This window comes from Caloenas nicobarica, chromosome 2, assembly GCF_036013445.1.
Source record: "Caloenas nicobarica isolate bCalNic1 chromosome 2, bCalNic1.hap1, whole genome shotgun sequence".
NCBI lineage: Eukaryota > Metazoa > Chordata > Aves > Columbiformes > Columbidae > Caloenas > Caloenas nicobarica.
In genome coordinates this window covers 120,338,093-120,353,752 of record NC_088246.1, presented here as the reverse complement: position 1 = coordinate 120,353,752, position 15,660 = coordinate 120,338,093, and the positions used below count along the sequence as shown (strand labels likewise).

At 39.0% G+C, this 15,660-nt stretch overlaps 1 protein-coding gene across 6 annotated transcripts in view; it reads left to right on the top strand.

Annotated features, from left to right (window-relative positions):
- NOL4 (nucleolar protein 4) overlaps window positions 1-15,660 on the top strand; it is a 191,835-nt gene that overhangs the window by 138,605 nt on the left and 37,570 nt on the right. For 3 of the 6 annotated variants that reach the window (XM_065628607.1, XM_065628605.1, XM_065628606.1), the window contains 2 exons: window positions 5,647-5,826; window positions 6,566-6,757. In XM_065628607.1, the coding sequence (XP_065484679.1) occupies window positions 5,647-5,826; window positions 6,566-6,757 (372 nt within the window). The remainder of the gene's footprint in view (window positions 1-5,646; window positions 5,827-6,565; window positions 6,758-15,660) is intronic. The other 3 variants (XM_065628610.1, XM_065628609.1, XM_065628608.1) reach the window with 1 other exon arrangement.

Here is a 15,660-nt window from a genome sequence, read left to right as displayed (position 1 = left end):
AACTCTAGCACTAAACCATGTCCCTAAGAACCTCGTCTATACGTCTTTTAAACACCTCCAGGGATGGTGACTCCACCACTTCCCTGGGCAGCCTGTTCCAATGCCTGATAACCCTTTCCATGAAGATTTTTTTCCTAATACCCAATCTGAACTTCCCCTGGCACAACTTGAGTCCATTTCCTCTTGTCCTATCACTTGGAGTATTCTTATCCCTTTCTGTATCATAGGAGTGGTTTTTATAAAAATATGTATACACAATAGCACATGGGAAAATAAGCACCCCTAATTTGCAAGAGTAATTGCTGAAATCGTAGACTTTTGTGTATTCAGTGGTACAGGGGAAAAGACTGAGATGTAGAAAGAAAAGGAAGAAGATTGGAAGTAGCACTGAGGGGATGAGTAGAACTCTGTCATCTTTAGATTGTGGTTTTATTTACTCAACTATTTTGTTTAGTAACTCTTATAAATATGGAGGCTGATTTCTAGAAGAGAATCATGTATAGCCAGTAGAGTGTTTTCATCTCTGCCTACCTCACAACTCCTTTCCATGCAGTATGGAGGCAGCTCACAGGAATGCTGGCGTTCACAAGTGTCTAGTGTAACAACTGAAAGAATTATACACTATCCAACTAAGTGTAAATGTAAAATGTAATTTAAATGTGAAAAATGAAGCTTCATTACAAAAGGAAAAAGAAAAAAAAAAAAAAACAAACAACTGCTATGCTTCCTTCAGGGGCTTTTTTTCCCTGAAAAGGTGGGGTCTTTTGTTCCCTTGTGGCATTTTTAAAAAAATCACAAAGCCATGATTTTTCTAATTTTTGGGCATTACAAATAACCAGCCTCAGTAATTAACATTCCATCACTGAATAATTTTTAATCCAGTAATCTATAGCCTTCTTTGTACACTCACTGAGAGAGCCAAGAGTCTTCTGCTATCAGTTGCTGGGAGAAACCTCCTGTGATGAGTTAATGTGGCATCATTCTCCAAACCATGTCTGATGGCCATATACCAGTGTCTGAGGCTACCAGGCATTGGGACACTATAGTAGACTTTATTTTTATTAATGTTCTGGATTACTTCTGCTTTATTTCTCACAAAATAACAGCATGACTTCTGTTGGCAGCTATGGGGTTTCTGCATTACTGTCTTTTGCATATATGGGGTATTTTCTCTTGCAAATGTTAGAAAAGGGTAAGCTTTTTCTGCTGTAAGCATATTAAAAATCAGTCAAGCGATAAAATAATGTGTTTTTCATAGAAAGGCCTCAAATGGAATACAATTTGGAGTTTTGGGAGTTGTCTTTTGAGAAAGTTTCAGACCAAATAAAGAACATCCAGAGCAGACCAGTGATAATAATTATGAATCTGGAAAACATGAGTTTCGTAGCATGAATGAATTTGTCAGGAAGAGAAGTTTGAGGGGAGGGGACATGATGACAGTCCTTGAATGTCTGAAAGATTCTTGTAAATATGGAATTCTCTCTTCTCCAGGTACACCTGTCCTCCATTGCAGTATGTGGTAGATAGGTGAAAAAGAAATAGTTTTAGCACTGTTTGTGAAAGTCAGAGGTGGGTGTTAAGAATATTTTAATAATTCCGCAGACAGTGAAACACTGATGCAGATTGTCTAGAGGACATGGCATCTCTGTGACTGGAAGTCTTAAGATAACAACCAGACAAACAGTGGACGGGAACAATTTTCTGACCTTGTTCTGTGGCAGGAAGATGTACTGCATGACCTTGGGATGTCCTCCCAGGTCTTTTATTGTACGAATTGACACTTACCTTACTTCAGGTGACTTTTGTTGCTGACTTATAATGTATTGGAAAGGTGTTGATATTTCTTGTCACAAGCTCCCGAAAGCAGGTTGTTAGGCAAGAGCCTTTACTTTGATTTTTATAAAGCAGAAATGTCTAATACTTATTGCAAGGAAGGTATTAAAATAATGAACTCAGAACCTTCAGAAAAGGGCAAGGACAAAGTGGCCAGAATATATCAACATCTCTCTATTTTTAAGACAACTTTATAATCACCTAAATGTTTGGGGAAGGCAATACTCTTGGCCTTAGCCTGGGCCTTATTTGGTCTCCTTGAATAATTTCTCATTTTACATTGCTGTCACTTTCTTTTCCAACACACATTTGTTAAGCACAGAGGTTTCACCTGTGAGACATCTTGTGTTTATTAATGCTTTTACTCCATGATTGCTCTGATCTTGCATTGCTGCCAGCAGAAATGTGTATACTCCTTCTGTCCCTTCCCTGCTCACACTCTCTTGTCAACACAAAGGTTTGTGCTCTCAGGTGGTGAACTGGATCCAAGAACTGATCCTGGTCTGAAATAGACTGGAAAAAGAGAAGAATATCACACCAAAAACATTTTAACTAACATCACTTCTCCAGTCTAGTCCACTGCCAGACCACAAAAATGGATGTGATAAGGGGTGTACAGGAATCTGAATTAGCAGGTTCCTGTCTGACAAAGGTGGGAGCAGCCTTTTGAAAGGACAGTGCAAGACATCAAATTGGGGAACGTGTACTAAGGAAAAGTTTTTTTCTGCTGTCCTACGCCATGTTTGTTTAGCACTGCAGCTGCTTAACAGAGTACCAAAAGAAAATGCTTATTGGCTTTTGCACAACTGCAGAGTCAACACAAGTGAGAGAAACAGTCTGTTCCTTCTCTGACTCAATATTCATCTGTGCAGAAATACAGCAAGGTAGAAATTTTATTCTTAACTGAGCTTTTGTAACATTTTCCCTCAGTTTGCTGATGCAACAGCTAGGAAAAAAACCCCACTTTTTTTGGTGGTACTGTATACCGTCTTCAAAACCACCATGAATAAATATGGATTCCTGCCTTGCAACTTTCTCAGAGTATGTTACTCTCCGTGGTTCATTTATGATGCTAAGGTTGTTCTTGAAATGAATATTTTGGAGACGACATTGGACAAAGATCTTTGCAATGCTTTCTTTAAAAAAAAAAAATCACTATTACATTTTTGAGAGACATATCTAATCCATTTTGGCCTGAATTTATTTCCTTCACAAAAGCATATCTCAATCCTGGTACATAATGTATGGTCTTGGCATCCAGCCCAAACATATGTATGTACTGAAATCGGTTTTGCATCTGCTTAGCTTCGTGCACATGAGTAGTCTAATTGGATTTAGTCTGATGAAATGACTCATGCGAAATCAAGTGTTTTCAGAAGAAGAGTTTCAGACAGTAGAGTTCTTCAGGGCAGTAACTTCTGCTTACTGCAGCTTTTTGTGGCACCTAGCATATGAAGTGGTTTTTTGATTGTCTAGAAGCCCTCTGCATGCTGTATAGCTGTCATACAAGGTGAAACAAAGAAGTACGGAAGAACAAGCCTTGCAGTCTAGGTCAGGTTTTCTGCTGCATAGCACTTGCAGACGATTACAATAATTGTAACAATTCATTAATTGTTCTTTCTTCTTTAAAAATTTTCTTCTGGGAATCTCTTCAAGATCAATGAAAATCACTCTTCTTACTCCTTCATGACAGGCTACGAGGCTGTAGCTGTTTGCATTCTAGTAGCCATTGGCCAGGTTAAATACTGGTGCTTATATATGCTAGACACTCTGTGAAGTTACAGCCATGATCTCCTGTCGGAATAGAACCACGTTCTTCTGGAGCCTCATAATTCAATGGATTCAACACCTCCTGCAAGGAAGAGCTATCCAAGTGGGCAGCAATGTAGATATTCATCATCTTCCCAGAACAAAATATCAGTGTGTCAAGAAAAGGAACAGGTTTTTTTTGCTGGTCTCCCAAGTCTTCCCATTTCATCTCATGGCTGCCATCCTGAACCCTGGCTAATTTCTTGCCTTGTAACTATGCAGTCATAGGCTGTAGGAAGAGTAGAGGTGATGCTGAGCTTGCTACTTGTTGTAGGTGTTCGTATCCAGAGACTGGCTCTTCTGATGTTTTCTCATTCACCCTATGTCTGCTATAAGAGTCTAGGGAATGGAAAGTGGTCTAGATCTTACATTAATACAGTCCTAAAATTACATTCAGCCCTCTGAAGGCAACCGCAAAGCTGATGTGGCCCCCGGTGAAAAGGAGTTTGACACTCCTGATCTAGAGGGTGAAGAGGCTCAAGGAAGGGGATGAGAGAGGCTGCAAGATCTGATGTCGGGATCATTAGGGATTAGAAAGTGGAACTCCAGGGAACTTGTACTGTGAAAATATTGTCTGGGGAGGATAGATAAAAAAGGAAACCTTGGAGAATGAGTGCTGTTAAGGCAAGGAAATGAATGGGAGTTACTGCAAAGTGAAGGTGTATAGAGGGCCAGCATAAGCTGAAAATGAAAACAGAGAAAGAAAAAAATAAGTTGGAGTAAGAATATAAAGGAAAAAGTATACCTCGAAGATGAATGGTTTTGTTGGCCTTTGCCTCCTATGTCACTGCCCAGCTTCATCCCGAGATTGGTGAAAACACCCCTGAAATAAAGAGAATTTTAGGGGGCTCAGAATGTTGATGAAGGCATGTGATTTTAAGTATCTGAAATGTATTTTTGGTTCGGGCTTTATGCTCCTGACTTTTGGTGACATTTAGGCAGGAGGCACCTAAGAAAAGCATATAGGTGAGGTTCACCATGTAGCACCTGATTCAGGACTCTCTGAAGTTAATAGACTACAGTATGCTTTGAAGTAAGAGAGGAAAATATTGAAATATTACAGGACTAAAATATTATAAATGTAGAATTTTGCTCTGAATTACCTAAATGTGAATCTGATGGCTCTGGTGAAGATATTCTTCAAAACTTTTGTGTGACTGGGGGAAAGCTTTGATCTTAAAGTGCTAAGTTGTAGAGGGCTTTTTATTACTGATGTCTTTTTGTGGTCAGTTTGAAGTGCGTACAGAGGAAATGGTTAACTGAAATCTTGATATTACAAGGGAAAATGCACTGTATCAACTTTTGGTAATTGAAAACTTTTTGGTCCTAAAAGTGGATACACCTTAATGAGATGGTCATCTGATTTATCCAGCAAGCTGAATGTTCTCCTTGGGGGAAAATTCTAAATGCTCATATGCAAATAGAAAATGGGTTTACTATATGATTCTCAGGAGATCATTCAAAATGTTAATAAAGCTACACATCTCTAATTCATTCTGGGTTATTGCAAGTGAAACTAGGACATAATCACCTTTACGTTTTGAATAACTTGTTGCAGCTCTTGATAATATTTCATATTGATTGGATTAATATCAGTGTTTCCTACTTAAATCCTCTTTGACTTAAACTGTTAATTTTTAATCCTTTAGAGTCTTGTGCAAATCAGCTGCCCCTTATTTCAATCTTGGCTAATACAAAGAAGATGGTATTTGTAAGAAACTTCTGTATGTAGTGCTTAAACAAGGCTGTATGGCAAAAATCTCATGTTGACTGCAATTATCCTAGGTAATTCATTTGTTAATTACTGAATTTGCAGCTGGTCACATTTTTTAAAGCACTGACATGAATGTTATTGTGAATTGTTTGCTCTTATGAGCACTTTATGTTGAACAAAGAATAAAAAGAAACCATGGAATTCTTTAAGTATTTATAAAGCTTTTTTGATGAGTAGACCTGATTTCCATGGTGAATTTTTACAAACATATTCTTTTTGTCTGTTTTCAGTCCCCTGCACATAGCTATTCAAGCTATGACTCTGGCAAGAATGAGAGTGTAGACAGAGGTGCTGAAGACCTGTCTCTGAATCGAGGAGATGAGGATGAGGATGACCATGATGAGCAGGAAGATCCTGAGAAGGTTAATGAATCAGATGGGGTAGAAGCAGAACGGCTGAAAGCTTTTAATGTAAGTCCTCTTGCACTCGTTGCCTTGTTTACTTCTACTATTCCTTTTATATTTTTATTTATGGGTAAGTTTGACAATATTGAAGGCACATTAATTTAATTTGCAGGATTTATTTCAATTATTATTTTAATGCACATTAAACTCTTGCCAACAGACAACAGATTTATTGTGTTTTATTTAGAATTTTAAGACAGAGTGCCATCTTTACCAGTGAGGAAAACAAAGCTTTGTTTTATATGTGTACGTGTGCGCCTGTGTGTGTGTGTATGTGGATGTGTGTATGTGCATGGTCACCCATTGAATGGAAAGGGGCTGTAGCTAGTTTATCAGAAGACCTTTCCAGTGGTCAGCTGCTTTCCCAATGTGTGTAATTATGCATGAAAACCCAAGCAATTGTTCAAACAAAGAAAAAGTGAGATTCAGTTCAATAAAATGATTAGCAATCACAGCTTATTGTTAATAATGAAACTTAAGTAGTGTCTATTTTCACAGTCTGTTCTGGTTTATCTCACAAGTTCTGTATCCTATAGACTCTTCTTTTCTTGTCTATTTTTTTTTTTAATCAGCCCCCTAAAATAACCCTTTAAAGAACTGTTTGCTTAATATTTCTGGCTTCCCATTACAAAGCTCTTCACTGGATAGAAAAAAATGTCTTCCTATCAGTAATCAAGACAGGAAGCTAGAAAGAGAAGAGAGCCGCCCTCCAAACCCATCTCCTCTGTCTCCCTCTTGCCAACAGATGTTTGTCAGGCTGTTTGTAGATGAAAACTTGGACCGAATGGTCCCAATCTCTAAGCAGCCCAAAGAAAAGATCCAGGCTATCATTGACTCATGCAGGCGACAATTCCCTGAGTATCAAGAGCGTGCCAGAAAACGCATACGTACTTACCTCAAGTCCTGCAGGCGGATGAAAAGAAGTGGTTTTGAGATGGTGAGTTTTGATTTAAAACCCAGCCCTAGTTTCCATCAAAACCCCATATGTAAATCCATGGCACTATTTTGTTTTCATCTTAGTGTCTTTTTTTTGTTTGTGTATTTTTTCGGTAATACCAGGTCAGAGGTTTCTTTTCCCCTCCTTCATTCTTCCTGAATTTATTCCCTTTGTTCACTGGTTTAAAAATGCTTTGAGACAACAGAGTTCCTGAGATGAACTAGTACAAATGTTTAGGAAAAGAAGAACAAAACAAAGCATAAGGAAGGAGAACAAATGATGGCATATATAGCGACTTATTTCCTACTTTGGGTTACAGTTAGAGATTTTTTTGCCTGGAAAAGTCTTGCAGTAAGATGGATTATTCTTTTAAATGCCCCTGGTAACTTGATTTCTGTGAGCTCTCTAAAAATTAGATCCTTCTAGAGAAATGCTGTACCCAAAGCAAATGCCCAGTGTAGTAATGCCACACTGGCAATGTTTTTTCTTCTTGTACATTTTAGCCTATTACCCATCAGTAACAGTTACTGCTTTGAAATCTTTCAGTTGACATATAGGTGTGCAAAACACATTAAATGGTTTTAAAACACAGACATCAAGCTTATAGTTTGAGCATCCCAATGGTTTAGTAATTGTAACTGAATCAAAGACCATGAAAGCTATAGTGGTATACAACTGTCGGCGTTTTCAGACATGAATATTTTAATATATTACTCAGTAGCACACAAATGGGTAAATAATAAGTCTTCTCACTAATTGGCAGGTTCATTATCTCTAAAAAACTTTTATATTTCCAAAACCCTGGAAAGCTGGAAGAAACTAGGTAGCTACACACCTTATATTTGATGTGTCTTAGCTATCTCTCTTGCCTTTAGATGACAGTAAAATCACCTCATCATTACAAATAGATATCGTTTAGTGTTTAAACATATCATTTTTTTTTAATGAATCATCTGCAAACCCACTGATTACATTAAAAAATTACTGGAGATGATTGAATTTTACTGTTTCTCTCTTTCTCTCTGTCTTTCTCTTTCCTGCAGTCTCTGCAGAATACTTATGATTTCCATATGCTGTTTAAGATGTTAGCTGACAGCTTTGAGAACAAAATATCAGGTTTATTTGTAGGGCAGGACCACTATTGGATAACACAAAAAGCAAAAACAGAAAATAATTTTTGTATGTGTTTGTGATTCTAATTGACTGCATGGTTTTATTGTTTGAAACATGGAGATAACACTGTTTCTGAACAATGGAAATGCAGATGAAGAGAGACAGATAGAATAAAGGACATCTGTAGATACAAAAGTACCAAAGATTGACTGTTGGTGTACCTGTCAGATTGTATCGCCTTGTAAAATACAATAAGGAAAACCAGAAAGTAAATATTTTCTACAATACACTAAGTAGCCTGAAATCGCATCTACTCATAATGCAGTAACATCAAGCTCAGCTTTCATGGTGCCAAATATTTTTATTTTGCTGTACTTTCAATTGAAAATACTTACAAAATTAGTTGATGCTAGCAAGTGTCCTCACTTTATGGCCTCATTACTGTCATTATTCACACTGAGGAGCAGTTACATAAACTGGCTCATTTTTTGTCATCTGAAAGACTTGTACAACTGTTTTGCAATATGACCCAGCTGACCCATAAGAGCAAGGCTGGCTTGAATTCAGTGCACGTTTGCAAATGTTATTTTCATATGAATAAATGTTGCAGGATCAAATTTATTCCAGGGAGGGGAAAAGGAGCAGAGGTTACCAGGAACGTGACCCAAATAGGCAATCTTTATAGTTTAGAAATATTCCCTTTTTTTAAATAACATTCCACGACAGTTTATGAAGGGCTTTATTTCTTTTTAAACAAACAAATTACCCTCTAAAATATTGACTCTGCTGCCTGTGAATGAAAAGTGACAAGGCACTGGAGCTCAAGCCAAAGTTTTCAGCCTTCTTGGGCCTCAAGGGAAATCTGTCTGGCTTCCCTGTTCGCAGGTAGGAAAACCAGTCAAAGACTATCCAAAGTCTTTGGAGGAGCTCCCATTAACTTCCTAAGAGAATAAATGGTGGTTTAAGTTTTTGCCTGGAATAATTCTAAAATGTAATACATATCCATTTGTTGGTTTTAATTATTTTCTAATTTCTAAATTACTGTATCAGTATCTTCTGCCTTGGCTGCAGCGACCATGAGATGGTGGAGTTCAGGATCTCATGCGGCAGGAACAGAATACCAAGCAGAATTGCAACCCTGTACTTCAGTAGGGCCAACTTTGGCCTTTTCAGGCAATTGCTAGGGGAAATCCCGTGGGCAAGGGTACTTGAAGGTAAAGGGACCCAAGACAGTTGGTTAGCATTCAAGGACTGCTTCTTCCAAGCTCAAGATCAGAGCATCCCAACATGTAGAAAGTCAAGGAAGGGAACCAGGAGATCTGTTTGGTTAAACAGGGAACTGCTGGGCAAGCTCAAGTGGAAGAGGAGAGTTTACAGGTCATGGAAGGAGGGGCTGGCCACTTGGGAAGAATATAAGGCTGTTGTCAGAGGATGAAGGGAGGCAACTAGGAAAGCTAAGGCCTCCTTAGAATTAAACCTTGCGAGAGGGGTCAAGGACAACAGAAGGAGCTTCTTCAAATACATGGCAGATAAAACTAACACTAGAGGCAATGTAGACACACTGATGAATGGGGTGGGTGCCCTGGTGACAGAAGATACAGAGAAGGCAGAGTTACTGAATGCCTTCTTTGTCTCTGTCTACACTGCCTGAGGCTGTCCTGAGGAGCCCTGTACCCTTGAGGCCCCAGAGGAAGGCAGGGCAATGGAGGAGTTTGCCTTAGTTGATGAGGATTGGGTTAGGGAGCAATTGAGCGACCTGGACATCCATAAATCCATGGGTCCAGATGGGATGCACCCACGGGTGCTGAGGGAACTGGCTGAAGCCATTGCTAGGCCACTCTCCATCATCTTTGCCAAGTCTTGGGAAATGGGAGAGGTGCCTGAGGATTGGAGGAAAACTAATGTCACTCCAGTCTTCAAAAAGGGCAAGAAGGAGGACCCTGGTAACTATAGACCAGTCAGCCTAACCTCCATCCCTGGAAAGGTGATGGAACAACTTATCCTTGGCACCATCTCAAGGCAGGGGGCAGTCAACATGGCTTCACCAAGGGGAAGTCATGGTTAACCAACCTCATTGCCTTTTATGAGGACATAACCAGGTGAAGAGATGATGGTAAAGCAGTGGATGTGGTCTGCCTTGATTTCAGTAAAGCATTTGACACAGTCTCCCACAGCATCCTCGCTGCTAAACTGAGGAAGTGTGGTCTGGACAATTGGGTAGTGAGGTGGACTGGGAACTAGCTGAAGGAAAGAAGCCAGAGAGTCGTGGTCAATGGGGCAGAGTCTGGTTGGAGGCCTGTATCTAGTGGAGTGCCTCATGGGTCAGTACTGGGACCAGTACTATTCAATATATTCATCAATGACTTGGATGAGGGAATAGAGTCTACTATCAGCAAGTTTGCTGATGTCTCCAAACTGGGAGGAGTGGCTGACACGCCAGAAGGCTGTGCTGCCATCCAGCGAGACCTGGACAGGCTGGAGAGTTGGGTGGGGAAAAATTGAATGAAATATAACAAGGGCAAGTGTAGAGTCTTGCATCTGGATAGGAACAACCCCAGGTTCCAGTATAAGTTGGGGAACGACCTGTTGGAGAGCAGTGTAGGGGAAAGGGACCTGGGGGTCCTGGTGGTCAGCAAGATGACCATGAGCCAGCACTGTGCCCTTGTGGCCAAGAAGGCCAATGGCATCCTGGGGTGTATTAGAAGGAGGGTGGTTAGTAGGTCAAGAGAGGTTCTCCTCCCCTGTACTCTGCCCTGGTGAGACCGCATCTGGAATATTGTGTCCAGTTCTGGGCCCCTCAGTTCAAGAAGGACAGGGAACTGCTGGAGAGAGTCCAGCGCAGGGCAACAAAGATGATGAAGGGAGTGAAACGTCTCCCTTATGACATTCAAAACCCGCCTGGACGCCTTCCTGTGTAACCTCATCTGGGTGTTCCTGCTCTGGCGGGAGGATTGGACTGGATGATCTTTCGAGGTCTCTTCCAATCCCTGACATTCTGTGATTCTGTGATTCTGATTATAAGCAGTTTTAAAAAAATGCTACCATGGACAGAGGCACTTGACTGGATTTTAAATGTACTTGCCGTTTGTGACAGTGGAAAAAAATCCCTTTGTCTGGATAATAACATTTGTTCAAAACAATCATGAAAGGACATGCTGGTGTTGATTTGAATCAGATGTTGTCCTCAAATATAGCAAAACGGGATAATGATCTCCTCAGGAGCAGTAGTGCCACCGTTGTTATATTAAATAGGATGTCAGATGATAATCTCCACAGGAGATGCCTTTTGCTGTAGACATATTAAACACAAGTTTTTCTTTTTGTTCAGGTTCAGAATGCTACATTTTGAGCATCTAGTTACAAGAGAAAAAGAAAATAATCTCATATATGGCATGTGACAGTTCAGACTGTGCGTGGAACAGTGCAGCTACCAAGAGTGTCATATTGTAAAGTGAAGAGAAAATGTAAACATTAAGATAAATTAGTGTAAGACTGCATGGTAAAGATAAAAAAGCATGCCTGAAGCCTGCTTCTGTCAGTTATTTGCCATCTGTAATCCAAGTGACAGTTCTGGCTGCATAGCAGGCCAATTCTAGCTCTGAGGCAATGGGAAAGACTCAGTCTCATGAGTGTTCATATTATTAATTAACGTGTTTCTTAGTATTAATATTTTTAAGAGTTTGCTTATAGTTATTCTGCTTCTATTTATGACAGATAATTTTCCGTGGACTCCAAGGCAGCTTGCATAGCTTCTTGTTACAAATATTCCAATGAGGAGTCTCCTTTCTACATTGGAGATGCTTTCTCCATTTGACTGGTCAGCTTGTAATTATGCCATTTTCATTCTGACACAAGCATATCTCTCAGCAAAATTTTTGTCATGAATTTTAAGACTGTTTTTCTCCTCCCTTTGTCTCTTGCTTACGGGACATTGAGAATGTTCTCTTACTATATTCTATGATCTTGCTCAAAACCTTCCGTTGTGAGGGAAGTTTGTCAAGTCCTGAAATCACTGACTTTTGGATGGGACCTCTAGGTTGTGCTTCCACCTGTGCTTTGCTGTAGCACTTTGTGAATGTCTTAAAGTTCGTGATGTTCTTAAATAAATATTTCATTTTTTCTCTTCATTAGCTCATAAGCAAAAGAAAAAATACATTACTGCCTCTTTATCAAGGATTGCTATAATGAGAATTCCTTTATATACATGAAATGTTTTGTGACCTATATATGCTATACAAGAGGATTATTCTCCCTGAAATGGTCAAATGACCTGTTTCACTAATGTTTTTAAAATCCATGCTTTAGAATTTTCCCAGCGTCTGTATAGAAAACTACCAATTAAAAAAAGATAGTAGGCAGGTGCTGTGGTTATGTGGTATGTATTTATTTAGTTACAGTCCAGAAAAAAATTAGGTGCTAGAGATAATCAAATGAGGTTGAATTAAATTAATAATTATGTTTTCTTCCTATGTTCTGCTTCCGCCCATCTTCATATTCTCCTGTCATCAGTCTCTCTGCATTCAGTTTGAAACTGCATCTTATAGTATCCTTTTTAAAGTTATACCATTTTTTCTATATGTATCCCAATGCAAGAGCAAGGTCTTAAACTCCCATTCTCAAAGAGATTCTTCGTTTCATTTAAGCAAAAGGAAATCCTCCTTCCTAGGCACTACTGTAATACAAAGCCATAGTATGAAAGAGCAAAGTGTTCTTATGTGTTGGATAGAAAAGACTAGTCAGAAATGCTTTTACTTCTCCAAAGTTTGGATGTGTCAGAGGAGTCACACTATGCCTGAAGGCAGTTCCTTGGTTAGATCCCAGCATTCTTCATCCCAGCTCCTTCTGTCCTATCGCCAGCCTCAGTAACATATAACCAAGCTCCATGTGTTTCCCCTGCTTCTGCATTTGGTTGTGCCAATTGACTGTTGGAGGCATTTTAACGATTTGCAACTGTGCACATGTTGATTTTGATGCTTTAGATGTGTCTAGTGGCTTGGAGTGCTTCTATAAGGTGGCCGAACAACTTCGGTGGGGACTGGTTTTCAGAAGGGGTTATGTTTTGTGAAATCTGTCTCATTAAATTTTCTTGGGATAGATATCTGGCCTCTGTTTTTAAGTTTCAGCTTCAGAGAGAGGACGCTTTCATTATTTACGGAATTTAGTGCTGAATGGTCCAGCCGCCCTTGCAGTTACATTGCTTTTCAGTCCTCTAGGCCTTTTATGTCCAGAAAGGTCGTAAGCGTCTTCTGGCAGAAGAGGGTCTGTTGGTCCAGGGTTGCATACCTAATCTTGATTAATAAGGTGGGGAGCATTAAGAAAATTACCGCAAGGACAGTTATGTGAAGATCTACAATTAATAACAGGTGTTGCTTTGTACTATACCCCAAACTCTGTTGACGGGTCGCTTTCCTTTCTAAGCATCTTACTCTTGTTAGTGGTTAGCTAATGTAAGTCTGATGGGCAACCTGGTTGAAAAAGGTCAAAGTTTCTCTTTGGCCAACTTTGACTTTTTGCAATACGTCTCACATATCTGTAAAAAAATAATAATCTAGAAACAGTTTCCCTAAGGCTCTTAAATGTTTTTTTTCCCCACAGAACAGTTAAGTGAATATTGATGTGATTTTTCAGAACTGCCTTAAATCTTTCTCAGATACATTTTGCTTTTCAATAAATAACTTTTGCAAGTATAGGCAATTTTGGAAAAGTGAGTGGCAGAAGAAGCTGCACTTTTTCTAGTGACCTTGGAAAATGTGAAGAAGTTAGCCTTGAAAAAGGCATGATATTTGGAAACAGAATGAAGACTAAAAAATGAAAAACACATAGCAACCTGATAGTAATTAGTATTTTACATTCTGTGAGGGAGGAAAAGACAGGAATGCAATTTCGTCATGTATTTCACTTTTTTATTAAATGTAGAAGAAAAACAAACCACTCTAAAATAGCAGTAAGTTCTGATATAGAAAAAACACTCTTTTTAATGAAAAAAAAAAATCTATTCATCTTGAAATCAGCCTGAAATCAGAAAAAAAGTAGTAAATATGTCAGCTTTTCTTATGCTGTGATTCTGACTTAGATCAAGACCTCTGCTGCAATGTTACTTGATTAGCTGATTTGTGCTGGTAGCTTAAGAGTAGAGGAGCCAGTTCAGTGTATTTGTTTAGAAGAAACAGAAAATGATGTTAAATCAGACTCAGTTTTTTCCTAGTCCTCTGGAGTTTTGCTAGTGAATTGTTTGCTGTTGGAGTGTCCAATCCAATCCCTGCCTAACTCAGAAGGAATTAGTTCAGCATGACAATTCCTGGGGTTCTCTTTCACTCTGAAACACCAGATAAATCCATGATAGAGGTAATCTTACCTAAGTTTGCTAGAGAAATTAGTTGACTTGGGCTCCCTGAGCAATCAGTGAAGTGCTTAGATGAACCAGCCCAGAGAGATTCATCCCCAGCTGTCTCCTGGGTCAACTTCTGGAGATACCTATCTGAATGAAACAAAAAGGAAGCCTAGGTGACTAGTTTAGACAAAATACTTGAGGTTTAGGTGTATGAAGTCAGATGGATCTTTTTTCTGTTGTTCACATACGTCATTTAAAATTTCCACTAGCCCCACAGAAACTGCTCTCAGATTAAGCCCTGTCTGTAGACATAGCAGTGGCAGCAGCAGCAGAACAGTGCTTGATTGGAATGTGTCACTTGCTTAACATTTAGACAGGAATATGGACATGTGAAGATACATATGGATCTATTTAGGTGCTGTCATAATCAAGGTGCAACACTCAATGTTTCAATTAAATGTACTTTAAAGCTGAAAACTTAAAGAACTGGTGTGAACATCACTGAACATCTTAAAAAACTTCTTCTTCCATTTAAGAAAATATTTCTAGTTACTTCTTTGAATTCTTTAGGAGGTGTTACAATTGAGTGTTTATTACAAGACCGCAAGACTGAGCAAAATATATTAAAACTGCCTGAAACACAGGGCTACAAGCATTAAAATGCCAGTCAGGTTGTTCATATTTCACCATTCGGTTCTAACTAACAATTATAAAAGTTCATCCAATAGAGTGCAGTACTGTACTTCAGTCTTTAAGTTTAAAAATACTCTGTGGAAAGGTTTCTGAATGCTTTGTAACTGTGCCGTGTAGGACAGTTCTCTGTCATACATTTCTCTGCGTTACACTGATTAAAACACCCTCACTTGAAGATAATCTGTACCCTGTCTTGTAAAGTATTTTGAATGTTTTTTATGAAAAAATGCCATTTAGGTATTGCGTACAGTTATAAATACGTTGGGGATTTTAACACATTGTTAGATCTCACTAAGTTATTATGAAAGTGTTGTGGCGTATTTGCAGTATTTCATTTTGGAAATGAACTGGTCTTACGATAGCTGAGGGAAACGCTGACATGCAGGAGAGCACTAGGGGAGTATCATGTTGTTAGGAGCCCAACATGCAAAGAAGTGCTTAGTTGTACCTCTGGAAAAACTCAGTTACTGTCAGTGAGGCATCTTAGGCATTCATCTCCACCTTCAGATTCCAAATTTCCTTGGAAAATTTGGAACTATTTTTTTCAAGTGTGAGAAATAGTTAAAATATTTTCTCATTCCCACGTTTATCTTAGAGTTCATCCATTTATATTAGGGTCTCTATGAACAAAATGAAGTAACTTGTATGTTTATGTGCTTGCAACTGTTTTATACTGAAAGATCTCCTTTTCACTGCTAATTGGCCTAAACTAGAAGGTAGTATCTGTGCACAAGTGTCGGGTTATAAAGTTGGGCATTTTAGCAAG